The sequence below is a fragment of the Anser anser genome (genome assembly GCF_964211835.1).
Source record: "Anser anser genome assembly, chromosome: 1".
Lineage (NCBI taxonomy): Eukaryota > Metazoa > Chordata > Aves > Anseriformes > Anatidae > Anser > Anser anser.
The window spans coordinates 54,218,162-54,232,619 of record NC_139720.1 but is presented as its reverse complement, the minus strand read 5'-3'; the positions used below and the strand labels follow the sequence as shown (position 1 = coordinate 54,232,619).

The window sequence follows — 14,458 nt, the reverse complement described above, 5'->3', positions numbered from 1 at the left end:
AGTGAATGGAGGTTTTTAGGAATGAAGTAGGAAACTGATTGTAGTTTGAGTTTGCAGAGTCCCATAACTTCTGTATTCTAAAAGTCCAAAATTACAGTAAGCTCTGTATTACGTATCAGTATTTTCTACTTATACTTATCTATGATCACACACTTGATGGACCAAAAGACCAGTACTCCAAAGTCTGGCATGCTTTACATGTTTTCAGACGTTAGAATGGAACGTTAACATGTGCACATGGGACTTATTTGTATATAACAATATACACACATACACGTATATCCGTAGACTGAAGTGCACAATTCCAGAAGCACTATTCTGTGCATCACCTCAGATGAAGACTGGGAGAGAGGGTTGAGACCTGTTCATCTTAGCTTAACAGCTGCTATAGTGTTGGTTTGTGTAGCTTTGCAATAAAATGTTGTAACTGTTTTTAGATGCCTTGTGCGCTCAAGATGCCTTGTGCACTCAATTAACATGCTTTAGTAATAGAGAGGCCACAGTTTCAGAACACTACTGAGGGCTGGGGTAGAATCTTGAATTAACCACTGCTTTTTTCCAAATGTAAATGAAACTAAATGAAACCTTTCTGTGATGCTTACTGTACTGATACTTGCACTGTTCTATGCTCAGATTGGGCTGTGGAAGAGCTGTGTATGTGTGGATAATTTTAGGAGTTTAGTTAATATATAGTTTGACAGTTCTATAATCATCTGAAAGATTTTGAGGAGAGATTGTTTTATTCTTTAAGATTCTGGTGTTTAGCTTCCCCTTTCAACTGGGAGAGAATCCTGTGGCCTTTCAGCATTTATACATTGAAGATGGAAGGTTTATCCTTCTTCCATTGATGTCCTATAGATCCTCCTGCCAACAGAACTGCTATGCTGATTTGTACGTCAGCATAGCAGTTCTTCCTTCTTTCTGCTCTTCTCCTCTTTCATTTTAATTCTTTGCTATGTGTGGCATGGATTATTAAAATGAAGAGGGTATGGGTATGCTAAAATGGAATACTCATTTAATTTGCTTTAATCATTTGCTGCTTGAGAACCCGTTTGAGAGATTTAATGCTAATCTGTGCTTTGCCTTGGCTTTCTGCTTTGTGTTGTCTTGTCCTGCTTCTATGTTCTTGTTTTTGTCCTGCAAACCCCCATTTCTTTGTCTGTTTGTGTATCTTCTCCTTCGTGCTTGTCGTTGTCTGCGCTTGGCTTTGATTGCGCTAAAAACCCACCCAAACAAACAAACAAAAACCAAAACAAAACCAACCAAACACAATGTGGGGCCCATAAATCTGCATCATTGAATATCCTTGCCGCCGTTGATGACCTGCTCTCTGCTCCTGTCCCTTCCTTGGCCTGCTGTGATTGGTGGCTCCATTGCTTGGCTTGGGCTGTGTTGTGTGGACGGAGCAGTTCACCCAAATATGGCCTTCTTGCTGACAGGTATCATTTCTGTGAGAAGTGCTTCAACGAAATCCAAGGGGAGAGCGTTTCTTTGGGAGATGACCCTTCACAACCTCAAACGTAAGTTACTTGTGTTTGCTTGGGTTATGCATTCATGAACTGTGTCATGGTCTAAAGTGCTTTCTCAAAAGGAAGGAGTTAAGTTTTAGGTGACCTGCTCTATATCTAGGCCAGTATAGGGAGGACCAGATATTCTTAGTAAAAGCCTGGACTTGTGCTGTAAATTTCTTCTTTAAAATCTTGACTGACTCAACTGTTGGTGAGGAGAAAGAAATTGCAACTATACCATTAGAGAGAAAAGAAGAGAATCACTATTTTTCTGACAAAAATGTCAAAGTATTTGAATGCAGAAAAGAACCATGACTGCAGGCAGGTAGGTGACAGACATAGTTTGAAGTAGTTAAATGTAATATTCTGCTTATAGACCGGCTATTCATCCTTCAGCTTGTTTTTCATCTAAATCAGAAAATCAGAAGCAGGCAACCTCCTTTTGCCATTCAAATATATAAGTGTTGGAGTGCCATCTGCTTTTGAGAAATGCTGTGCAGTTGTTGAGTAGGATAATGGTCAAAGGCTGTGCATGGATTTACTTGCATCTTCCATGGTAGTAGGAAACTGTTTGGACAGTTTTCTATTCCACTGTGCCTTTCTCATACCTCTCCCAGAAATCTTGAATCAGTTTTGGGAGACTAAGGAAGCCCTTGAGGGACAGCCAAGTGCCAAGCAGTTACTCTGAAAGTTTTTGAGCAGTTAAGCTGTTAAAGCTCTTTTGGGGAAGGACCTTCCAAGAACTCTGCAGATAGAAACAAGTGGGGAACTTGAGGAAAGTCTAAAACTAAGGAGAGAGTTGTGCAAGTCAGTAATGGGGCAGGTTGAGGTGACTTTTGCTGGAAGTAGAAGCTGTCTTTAGCAGCACACTACCAAATTTTGGTCACACATATGTATCTAGAGCAGTTGTGAAAGAATCTACTAGGGCTTGAGAAGATGTACATCTACTGTTCTGGAAGGAAAAAGAAACTGTTCATATGCTGGTCAGTGTAATGGGCCAGGCCTCTGCGAATAGTATGGATTGCTACTCTGCTAGAAGCAAAGACACAAGACTTAATCAATATTGTTCAATTTTATTAGTGTGAGGTCTGGGATATGAGGTAATTACACATGAGAAAAGCAAGTATCTATATGCATTTAAACCTATGTAAGTAAACATCAAATTTGTGTACAAAGTTTTGCTTAGCTGCTGAGGGAATACAGTCTGCCTCATGGGCATAAGTTGGCACGGCTTGTCACAAACCTTTGAGTCAGGGTAGGAGGCAGCATAGAGTGTTTTTCAATTTTTATGCTATGTTTGGAAACACAGGTGTTGGCTACAAATTTCATTTTTAGTAATTAAACAAAAGCTCTTGCTTTCAAGCAAGTAACGGTGAGAAGGTACTTCCAGTTCATAAAGTACTTTGTTTTTGTAGCTGGTTTAAATATTTGGCTGTCATGTAATGAAAATGGACACTATAAGCTGCACATAAGGAGCAAGTATACTTCTAAACACTCGTTCTCCTACTTACAGGCTTTCTGTCAGGACCTCATTCTGTTGGGGCAGAGAGATCTTGCTCCCTTCCTCTGTTACCGTAATGTGTAGTTAAAATGAAGGAAAGCAAAAAAGCTTAGAAACATGTCAGGTCTTATTAGTAAAGTATGGTGACTAGAGCTACTGTTTGGAGTAATGGGGTATTCTGCAGAATAAACACTGAAATAAAAGGATAGGAAGGTCAATGCAAGTTGTTGTGACACAGACTCAGTCCTTCTCAGGGAGGCACGTACCAATTGCCTCATGTTATCCAGCACCTCCTTAAGGTAAATTCTCAGAGATCTGAGTATTCTTGTCATGAATATTCTGGACTGCTTTGAACTACACTGGTGTAAAAGATACCTGGGACCATACTGTCAAAAAGACGAAGTTCCTAGTCCTGCAAAGGACTAGTCCTTTCAAAGGAAGGTAAAGCTAAAGTGTACAGTGATGGCTGGGTTCAGGTTGGAGTGTTTGGAAGCTTGAATTTTTCCTTTGAAGTTAGTCTAAGAGGAGGGCTAGAGGAATCTCAAAGAAGAGATTCTTCTTCAGTAATGAAAGATAATTGGAATTCTCTGCCTTTGGACGTTCGAAATATCAGAGAGGCATATCAAATGGTCCTTTCACTATGAGAGACTGATCAAGCTTGTCCAAAACTTAAACTTGAACTATTTACCATTCATCCTTTGGTAAAACTGAGTAAGGGAGCAATGTGGGTCTCCACAAGCTATTGTCCTACAGATAATTTTCTTTTTCTAATGGGCAGAGTCAAGGGTGGCATATATTTTGATTGTCAATCACTTTGAACAATAAAATACTCTTCTTTGTAGTGCTAGTGAGCGTTTAAAAAAAAAAAATCTGCTTGTAGGTTTTATCTTGATGTGTGGAGGTGTGTGTGGTATGGCATGAATATATGTTGTCTTGTGTTAAAACTGAGTCTTATTGCCTGTTTCTCCATAGCACGATAAACAAAGAACAGTTTTCGAAACGGAAAAATGATACACTGGACCCTGAACTGTAAGTAATGCTGTCACATTTCAAATGATCCTCATTTCATCATAGCTCTTTTGTTAAAGACATGTTACTCATTCACTACCAGCTTTGTTTTTCATCATCTTCCAAATTTCATGTAGCTCTGTTCGTTAAACGGCAGGGGCTGCTAAACAAGCAGCATATCTGTCATTCTGTCTTGAGAACCCAAACTACCACAGCTGTACTTAAGAAAAATGTAAAGCTGTATGCATGGCCTGAAATTAGTGCATTTTGTTGTCTTTAATGTAGATCCAGCAAAAGAATGAATGCAGATAACTAAACTTGAAACGCTGCTGCAGCAAGTGCATGTCTCGGAACTGATTTGGGTCATTTTGGCAGTAGCTTTTTTGGTGCTGTTGGCTCCTCTAGTTGTCATATTTTATAGGCAGCTGTAGTAGAAGGAAAAGATCTGTTAAATTTGAATCATTTGGTTCTTCTGTACTGCTCTGTAAGAACTGTAAGCATTCAGTAAAGATGGTGGTGACTCAGCTGCTTTTCTTTGTATTCCTGATGATTTTTTGAAGCCACTTTGTGCTCCTTCATTATACACGTATGCTGCTACTCTGAAAATGCTATTTTCATTCTCAAATGAGCAGAAGGGATATTTATTCTTCCCACTATATTCTTGTAAAGGGCATAAGGGCCAGCCAATTCTTTCTTGTATTTTACAAGGGCTGTGGGAAGGAGAGAGTAGGAACTTGATTCATAACTCGTCTTTCTGTTTGTTATATTGGAGATGCAGCCTAACAGTAAAATTCAAGCCCAACTTAGTGTGATACCATGTGCCCTACATAAATGACAACTATTCATTTTAAGTCTGACTTTAAAGCAGTTGTATTCAAAAGGAGTCAGATTGTCCTGATAATGTGAAACAACCTTAGGTATTTAGGAAAACTATATTCACCAACATCTGTGACCTAAACAGTGTAACAGCTCTGAGCTGTCCTTAAATCTCCTCTGGAATTCTGAAAAATGTCCGTGATATTGTTAGTGTTTTTCTCTTTCCCACCTTTCTGCAGTAGATTTGCGATGTTCCCCAGGCTTCAAGCATAGTGGGGCAACTAACACCCAACAGTTTCTCCTGGTTCCTTGCTTCTGATGACTGTGAATCAATTTTCTTCTTTATTGTAGCAGCAACAAGCAGTTCACAGGTTTGAGTCTTAGAAGGGTTTCACTAAAAAAAAAAAAGTGAAGTGGATGACAGTAAGGCAAGCAAAGGGTGTAATGATGTGTCCCTGCAGATCCTTAATGCATCCTGGAGGCTGTTCTTAGCACGGGTATTCTCTATGATAAATAGAATCAAGAGCCTTAAATGCTAGAACTGTTTTGTTAAAATATTACAGAGTACAAAAACAACTAATGGTGCTACTAACCTTGCTTCCCTGCCACCTTTTTTTCTTTCTACAGGTTTGTTGAATGTATAGAGTGTGGAAGAAAAATGCACCAGATCTGTGTTCTTCATAATGAGATAATCTGGCCTTCTGGGTGAGGAATCTCTCCTTAAGTAGAGTATATGATAGTTTTACTGGAGTTAGTGCATATCTAAAAATGTCTAATAAAACCCTATCCAATGGAAAAATTTGCATACCCACCTGAAAAACTTACAGAATATATACAGTAACATCAGATTTGGAAATCATATCTTACTATTGTGTGTGAAGTTTTCTAATATTCCTGTATGTAGAAGGCCTTTCAGCCTTATGTTTTGGCCTTTTATGTTTAAAGATACTTCTGCTTTGTGAAAAGATGTTTTTAGTTTGAAACAATTTCGTACCAATTTATTTTCTGCACAGTTCAGATTGCTTTGTCATCTTCAAGTTTTGTAACCAGTGAAATATTTAAGATGAATTCCCCTTTTTGACCTCTGATCAGATTAAATCTGAAAAGCAACGTAGCTGTTCTTGAATACTGAGTAGCTGTAGATCAAAATACGTTGTTTCTTACTGCTTTAATATCCTTTTAAAGAAACGTATAAATTACATGTAGAGAAAGATCTATAAGGGGGAGTTCAGATGATTCCTTCTTGATGAGAGCTCTTTGACTTTTACTATTTTGTTATCATTCACCTTTCTGCAGAAAAGGTAGATACACAGTAACTGAGAAATAATTTGCAAATCTTTTTATCAGCTACAGTGTACTTAGGTGTTTTTTTAAAAGGGGGGAAGGGAAAGAAAAAGATCGGCATCTAGCCAACTTGTATTTTTTCTTAATAGTTTGAGACTGTTTAACTTAAAGTATTCCTGGAACAATTGGCGTCAGACCTGCCAGTAAAGAAGCTGTTTCCTGGGCTGAAGCTTGCAGGTTGTGGCAGGGCTGTACACAGGTGGTGTATGGCCTGGATCCTCTACTGCAGCTGTTTTTGCTGGCACTATTCACTGTGCTGTCTGTTAGTTCAATTTTCAGTTAAGGTATTTTCCAGACTTTACCTGGTGAAAGATTTTGCTTCCAATAAGATGCTAAGGAACTTGTGGTCTGATTTGGAGTGTTTTTCACTTTACCATATTTCTGCTTCAGCTTTGTCTGTGATGGCTGCCTAAAGAAAACAGGACGAACCAGGAAAGAGAACAAATTTTCTGCTAAAAGTAAGTTTCTGATGACATTTGCACAAAGAAATCTTAAATACTTCAAGAGTGGGGAAGAGGTGGCTTTTACACTCATTTTACATTCCAGTCTTTGAGTTAGGTGGAGGATACTTTGAACATCTGTTCTGTGGTGTTCAAAATGTCTGCATTCTCAGGTGCTACCTTCGGTTAATAGTCTGTGGTACAGTATTTATGTACTGTTTTAAAGCACTGCTAGTGCAAGATACAGTCTTTTTATCTCTTATTTCAGGGTTAACAGCAGCTGATTTGAAGGCACTGTAGGAGGAAATTTGTGATTGCTTTCTCTCTGTTCCATAGACAAAACAAGTCTTTAGAAAGCTGCTTAGCTTAGTGTACATAAAATAGTAAATATTTACTATAGCTGCTCAAAAAAAAAACAAACCTCCAGTCAACCAGTATGTTTGAATGGAGATTCAAATGTAACTTAACAATGGTGTTGTACAGGTACTTAAGTTGCTGCTTTGGAAAATGAGGAAGGAGTCTGTCCAAGACTGTAAATTGCCTTTAAATTTGGGGTGGGGTTAGGGGGTGGACTGATAGACTTAGCACTCAGTCAAAAATTTCTCTTCAGTAGTTCTCATGAAATGGAAAGCAAACCAAAGGTTTCAATATTTTTATAATATCAAATCTTGCTAGATTCGCAGGTGATACTGGAAGAATGTAAGGGTCCATTTACAGATGTTACTACCTAGGTTTTCTTTCTAGCAACCTTTATCTGTTGCTAGACATATACGCTGCATACATGGTGATGCTAGATGTATACAGTGTATACTTCGCTAAGAAGGTATTAAATTGGAAAATGGAAGAACCGAGTGACAGATATGTAACCTCTATCAGAAGTAGTGGGCAGCAGTGAGACAGGCCGTGTTACGCCACAAGTCTTTGAACTCCCTTTCAGCTTTAGGTTTTGTCAGCTAGCTCCATGCTTGTACTTCTGTCTGCATTTTGTTTGAAGAAACTTCTGAACAACCTGTTATTTGCAGACAGTCATTTAGTAGTTCTTTATCAAAATGGATTCTTTGGGAAGCAGAGAGATTAACTTGACTAGTGTGACTTAAAGACTTAAGTATGCTTCTAAGTGCAACATCTTGTCTCGTCTCAGCTACATCTGAGAACAGTGTTTGTAATCCAGTTTAAGTAATTAGAAGCTTCTATTCAAGAGGAGCCTTAATTGTGATTGACTTTAAAGACAGATAGGAACTGGGCTGAGATGTAGATTCTTTCTTCATTTGAATAATGTCTAAACCATAAGCGTGCCTGTAGGTGAAAGGCAGCTCATCTTCATCCAGAAGGGGTCGTGTTCAAAGATAATGCTTTAATTTATAGTAACGTACTGCATGTCTTGAGTCACTTTTCATTTAACACCTGAAGAGAGAAATCACATTTGAACACTTCTGTTTTGTATATATTCAGAGCTGGAATATTTTTCCTGCAGGGTTACCAGCTACAAGACTCGGTACCTTCTTGGAGAACAGAGTCAATGATTTCCTAAGGCGACAGAATCACCCGGAGGCGGGAGAGGTTACAGTTAGGGTGGTACATGCATCTGACAAAACTGTCGAAGTGAAGCCAGGAATGAAAGCAAGGTATGTTCTATCTGCTTCTAGTTTTGATCCCTTCTGAGGAGGGGGTGGGCGGGAAAGCTATTTGAATTTGCTTGTATGCTACTATAAAGAAAAAATACTGTTGGATTCAAAACCTCACTTACCAACCAGTTCTTGACAAACAGGTACTACAGGAGCGTAGTAGTTGTGATGATTGTCTCTTTCACAACAAAAAGTGGGTATTTGAGTAGTCTGTAAGCATTTAACTGTAGAATTACAGCAACACTTGTACAGCAACACTTGTTGTCTTTACATGCTGATGCATATTCTCTAATATGTGAATATATTTGGTATTCCCTTTTTGCCTTCTAATGTGCAGATTTGTAGACAGCGGAGAGATGGCTGAGTCTTTCCCTTATCGAACAAAAGCGCTTTTTGCCTTCGAGGAGATTGATGGTGTAGACTTGTGCTTCTTTGGGATGCATGTGCAGGAATACGGCTCAGACTGTCCCCCACCCAATCAGAGGTGAGTAGCTGCATGAAATCTGGTTTTATTTTGGTAATGTTTAAATTGGGTAAAGCTCCTGAGGTTCTGTGTAGAGCTTCAGTCTTGCATATCTGACGAATGTTATTTCTGCTAGCTTCTAGAAACAAAATAGCTTCTGGAGGGGATATTCAGTTAGAATAAATTATTGCTGGGGTCACTGGCTGGTAGACTGACTTCAGGATAAACTGTTGGTATCCTAAGGAGAGGAATTGAGTGGCTCTACGGAGAAGAGGCTAGGATATCAAAACTGGTACATTAGGATTAGAGACTTCGAAGATAGTAATATTGGATGCTTCACATACATAAAATGTGAATACATTTCTAGAACTAACTTAAAATCCTCGCTTCTTATCGTGCCCTCTTCTTTTTTTTCTAGGCGAGTGTATATATCTTACCTCGACAGTGTTCATTTCTTCCGCCCTAAATGCTTGAGGACTGCTGTCTATCACGAAATACTAATTGGATATCTAGAATATGTCAAGAAATTAGGGTAAGCCCTTCTAATGTTTTCTTCTATGCAGATTTGTGCTAGATAATTCTTAGTGCAAATTAAGTTACTACATCTTACTGTGCAGAATTCGGTGTCTAAATATCAACCAGTGATAGAATAAACTGGTAACACCTGTTTACAAGTGAGAAGATAAAAAAGGGATTTACAGGTATTTCAGGAGAGGCTTGTTTCACATATTCTAGGTATATAAATAATTTCCAAACTGTTAAACTTAAGTCTAGGTAGAAAAAGTTAACCTTCTAGTCTGGACAATAAAATTTTGCTGGCCTTGTTGATTGTACAGTCCTTGTGAAACACCACTGCTTTAATCAGGTCATTCCTTTGGACTGGCAAGTAAGTTCTTACCCATGTTTGTTTATGAGGAGAGAGGTAAGTGTCTTGTCTGCACTGATTAACAGCTGTGTGAGGCAAAAAAAATCTCTTACAGAAGGAGTAGTTCAAATTGTGAGAAACTGGAAAGTTAGAGGAGGAGGACAGTCTACATGGGACAGCACAAAAGAACAGAATATACATGCAACAGCACAAAAAACACCACAGAACATGTGAAGGAAAGAGAAGGGTGGAAATTAAATGACTGAATACTGAAGTAGGAAAGGCAGTAAAGTAAACATCAATCCATTGTCAAGGGTATCTGGTATAGTTTGGCAGAGTTATTCATGAAATTTTTAGGGACTGTTTAGAGTAATTGAGAAAAATTGAGGGAGTCAGAACGGAGAGGTGGGTGGTACTGTACTGTCCTCAGTACCTCAGAGATGATACATTCACCTATGATGAATAGATACACTTCGAAGGCATACATTAGACCTCTTTCCTGATGTTCTGTTATATATTTTCTGACCTGTGAGTCTGTCAAACTTATGTGTAGAGCTCAAGGCTCAGTTCTACTTAATGCTGTTCTCTGTGCTAATGGGTAACATCAGGTTCTCATTTTGGGAAAACAATATTGGTCACGCAATATCGTCTCTCCATTCTCAGGCAGAAGGAATGACAACTGGCTGCAGTTCCCAGGGTTTGGGTAGGGTTCTGCAGAATTGTTTCTCAACACACCAAGGATGGTTATTTTTCTCTAACTTGAGATCTGATTATTGCTCCTACTGGAGTTCTTTTTAAAAACTAATAAAGAAGAACTGAGGATGAAGAAATGATATTCATGGCATTATAGTCTCTGCAGCTGCCACTATTTGGATGTCATCTGTCTTCATAGTATTTATGATTGTATACCCAACAGCATAGGTTGATAGCGACTGTGTTTTGTTTATTTCCAGATGTAATTGTGAAACATTTTAAAACTGATTTTCAAAGTTTAAAAAAAAAATCTATGGTAGAAAAATGAAGTGTGTTTAAATTGTTTTTTTTAAATGTTGCTAGGTAATGAATGCTAGTGTCTCATAGAAAAAGAATTCTGCATTTTCCTACTGTAAAATGCCTACCCTCCATCTTTCTTGTTAGTTAATTGGCAGGTGGCAATTGCAGGTTTGCATTAGGCTTTGTTTTTTTTATTACCTTGACTAGAAAATATATACATCTTATATGAGCTCCTCTGTATATGTGCTGAATTTCTAAAAATAAATAATTAGTGGAAAGGTGCTATTGTTATCTATGTGAATGGATCTGGAATGAACATTGGAATTGAAATCTTGGAGAGCTGTAATTATTGTGCTTCTGGTAATACCAGCCAAGTTTGTGGGAGCTCCATCTGGTGGCAGAGAGGAGAGCAAGTTCTATTAATTATCATCAGAACCCACATGTACTTTTTTTGTCTAACAATGCTAGGTATACTACTGGACATATCTGGGCATGCCCACCAAGTGAAGGAGATGACTACATCTTCCATTGCCATCCTCCTGACCAAAAGATACCCAAACCGAAACGACTGCAAGAGTGGTACAAGAAGATGTTGGACAAGTCTGTGTCAGAGCGCATAGTCCATGATTACAAGGTTTGTTAAGTGCATGTTTGTGTTGTGGGAGGGTTTTGAACAGTCTCATCTTCATTTTTTTCCTTGCCTTATGCATTGTCTGATTCTGGGAGTGTACTACATCAGTTTTAAGGGAATTGAGCACTAAAAGCTTAGAGTTAACCTGTCCTATTCAAAGCATGTAGCTCCCGAAATCAATTCTAATGAGAGATTTAAAATGACTATGTAGAATAAACTAAATTCTTGAGCAATGCTGTAAAAGGATCTCATTTTTTTAATGTAAAGAATTTATGGAATCTCTGCTTTTCCTGTGTTAAATAAGATTTCAGGGTTAGGCGTCTGACAAAGTTGGAAATAAGTAAAATGTAAGTAAAATCTTTGGAATTACTAGCTAGTGTAGAGAGGATAGTGATTATAGATCTTAGTGCCTTTTTATAATTTATTGGAAATTGCCTCTACTCACTTGATTTGTAATAGTACTAACCAGGTGTTTTTTTCTTTTTCAGGACATATTTAAGCAGGCAACAGAAGACCGTTTAACAAGTGCAAAAGAGCTACCTTACTTTGAAGGGGATTTCTGGCCGAATGTTCTAGAGGAGAGTATTAAGGAACTCGAGCAAGAGGAAGAAGAACGGAAGAGAGAAGAGAACACTAGTAATGAAAGCACGGATGTAAGAATGCTTCCATTATTTCATGATGTAATGTAAAAGTTGTGATTACCTATAGCTATTTGAAGATTTTAAAAAAAAAAAACACAAAAAAACAAGCCTAGGCTTGACTTTTTCACCTTTTGCTGTCATGTAAAATTCAAATTTACATTTTATAAATTAACAGTTTGTTAAAATATCAGCTACATTTCTATTAGCCGTGGCTGTTCATATGGCTATAAACCTAACTAATTACCACAGTCAATTAAAGTGAAAAAACTGCTAGTTGAATATTTTGCTGCTGAAATCCAAGTATCAATGTTCATGCTGCAAGCTCACCCTGGCTTGGAAGCTTCTTTCTTAAGCTTTAGCTTCTGGACGGTGTCTTTCTTCTTTCCGACCTAGATGGTACAACACTGATCTCAGCAGAACACTTGGAGAAAGCAAGACAGCTCTGATTTAGTAGTTTACTCAGCTGAGGGTTTTGGGTTTTTTAAGTGGGAAGCTTTACAGTATTGACGGTGTAAAGCACAAAATACTGCTGAATTGTTGTAGGGCTACCTAAACTAGAGATTTTTTTTTGCCAGTATCTTGTGCAATTTTTTTAGGAGAACATGCAAAAAATACCCTTTCACATTCCACAAAGAACAAAAAAGTTATACCTCTTCAAAAATAAATTTGAAAATGAGCAGATGTGGAATTTATGCATTTGTCCTCGATTTTTTTGAGCTCTTTGTGGAAGAGGTGGTGAATCTTGGATAAAGTTAGTAATTCTACTCACACAGTAGTACTTGCTAGTTAACTCTTGTTTAAATGCTGCTGCTTCCTCATCTCATGAGATAATTGAATTTTGTTCTGGTTTAGTTAGCATTCTCCTAAAAGATTTCTGCATCAAAAAGTTTAATGTTGCAGGAGAACCACATGTTCTAGTTGTGCTGCTCCTTGCAACACCACCTTTCAAGCAAGGCTTTTGAATAAACTAAGTTTGAGACATCTGGGAATTAGGCAACTTGATATTGAATTTGCAATAACTAACAGTAAGTAGTTAGTTGGGAAGGCATCGTTTCAAGTCTTTTTTTCCCCACTTGGCATAGTTGCAGGTTCACATCTCTCTCATATATCAGAAACCAGTCTTGAGGAATCTGACCTAGCTGTGTGTGTGATGCTTCTCAACGCCTATGTTGATCCTTCACAGTTTGACCCAAAAACTCATGATGGGGAAAGCTTGCAGCATTTTGCTGTTTAACCTTTGTTACTAAAAATAATTTGAACTCTTCATTTACCCCAGATTTCAATGAAATCTGAGGCAATAATAATCTGTAGTCTCAAATTAAGTGATAATCATTCATGTTCACTGGAAATTTCCATCCTGACGAAGTTATTTTAAGCTTTAGCTACAAGCTTATTTGAATAAGAATTGCTTTGATTCTTGACTATCATATGCTCTAGTGCTCTGAGAGGCCATCTCAGAAGTAGAGAGTAAACTGTTCATTGCTAATTGATTATAACTGAAGTGAAGCTGACCTGTTTTAACTGTTGCACCTTCCTCCTATCATATCCTCATACTAGAAATCATATTGCTAAGGCCTTTTGGACTTGGAAGAAAAACTTCATATGAAAATTAGTTTAATATTATACAGTTAAAAACTATTGGACAGGGGTGTAACGAGGTAAATCTAGGTGAATTAAGTCTCTTACCTATGGTTAGTGTAATATCACTTCTGCTTTTTTTAATTTTAAAATATATTGAGAGCCATTTGCTGAACCCATTTGTGATTATTCAAGTTCTTCAGCATTCAACTATCGTAGACAAATGGCTTTCGATAAATATTGTTTAGTGTTCTTTATCCCTTATACATTCTAAGCATTTATGCTTTTAGTATTTTTGGAGCTATGCATTGCTGATCTTGTTATCTTAGGGAGTGATTCCAGTGGAATTAATGTAATCTTAACTTCATTTCAGGGGACCGTGGTAAGTGTCTTTGGAGTGAATTACTGTGAGTTTGTTTAGTCCTGCAATTATAAAAGGTGTGAAAGTAATAAAATGTTGATGTGGTGTAACTTAGATACATGACATAAAATGCCTTTAAAATTACCAGGTGAGCAAGGGAGACAGCAAAAATGCCAAAAAGAAGAACAATAAGAAGACAAGTAAGAACAAAAGCAGTTTGAGTCGTGGCAATAAGAAGAAGCCTGGCATGCCCAATGTGTCCAATGACCTCTCCCAAAAGCTGTATGCCACTATGGAGAAACACAAGGAGGTGAGAGCTGATAGAATGAGAAATGTAGTTTGTACTTAAGTACGCAAGTGTACAAAACCTTAATACTTCCGACAGATCAGTGTGCTGTAAATCATACAGGTATGGCTGGGGAATTGGGTGGCCCACCAGACAAAAGTACCAGTGCATCAGGGTGTTCTTTGCTATGAGGACAGTGGGGTTAAATCCAACTGTGCACGTATGGAAGGAACTTCCTAGCAGTAAAACTGTTGTTTTAGTCCAGACTGTTAGTCTGTTCAGTCCAGCAAACGTTACCTAATGCTTCTGAAGGTGAACCTGCAGTGCACCCAGAGGTTTGAAGTTTCTGAATTTTTACAAATATACCACCTTAGCAGCACATCATTTGAGTGTTAGCT

At 38.0% G+C, this 14,458-nt stretch overlaps 1 protein-coding gene across 2 annotated transcripts in view; it reads left to right on the top strand.

Annotated features, from left to right (window-relative positions):
* Nucleotides 1–14,458, top strand: part of EP300 (EP300 lysine acetyltransferase) — a 65,546-nt gene that overhangs the window by 46,128 nt on the left and 4,960 nt on the right. For both annotated transcript variants that reach the window (XM_083828124.1, XM_083828123.1), the window contains 10 exons: nt 1,440–1,520; nt 3,982–4,038; nt 5,461–5,538; nt 6,568–6,635; nt 8,092–8,242; nt 8,580–8,726; nt 9,124–9,237; nt 11,032–11,197; nt 11,683–11,847; nt 13,923–14,084. In XM_083828124.1, the coding sequence (XP_083684250.1) occupies nt 1,440–1,520; nt 3,982–4,038; nt 5,461–5,538; nt 6,568–6,635; nt 8,092–8,242; nt 8,580–8,726; nt 9,124–9,237; nt 11,032–11,197; nt 11,683–11,847; nt 13,923–14,084 (1,189 nt within the window). The remainder of the gene's footprint in view (nt 1–1,439; nt 1,521–3,981; nt 4,039–5,460; nt 5,539–6,567; nt 6,636–8,091; nt 8,243–8,579; nt 8,727–9,123; nt 9,238–11,031; nt 11,198–11,682; nt 11,848–13,922; nt 14,085–14,458) is intronic.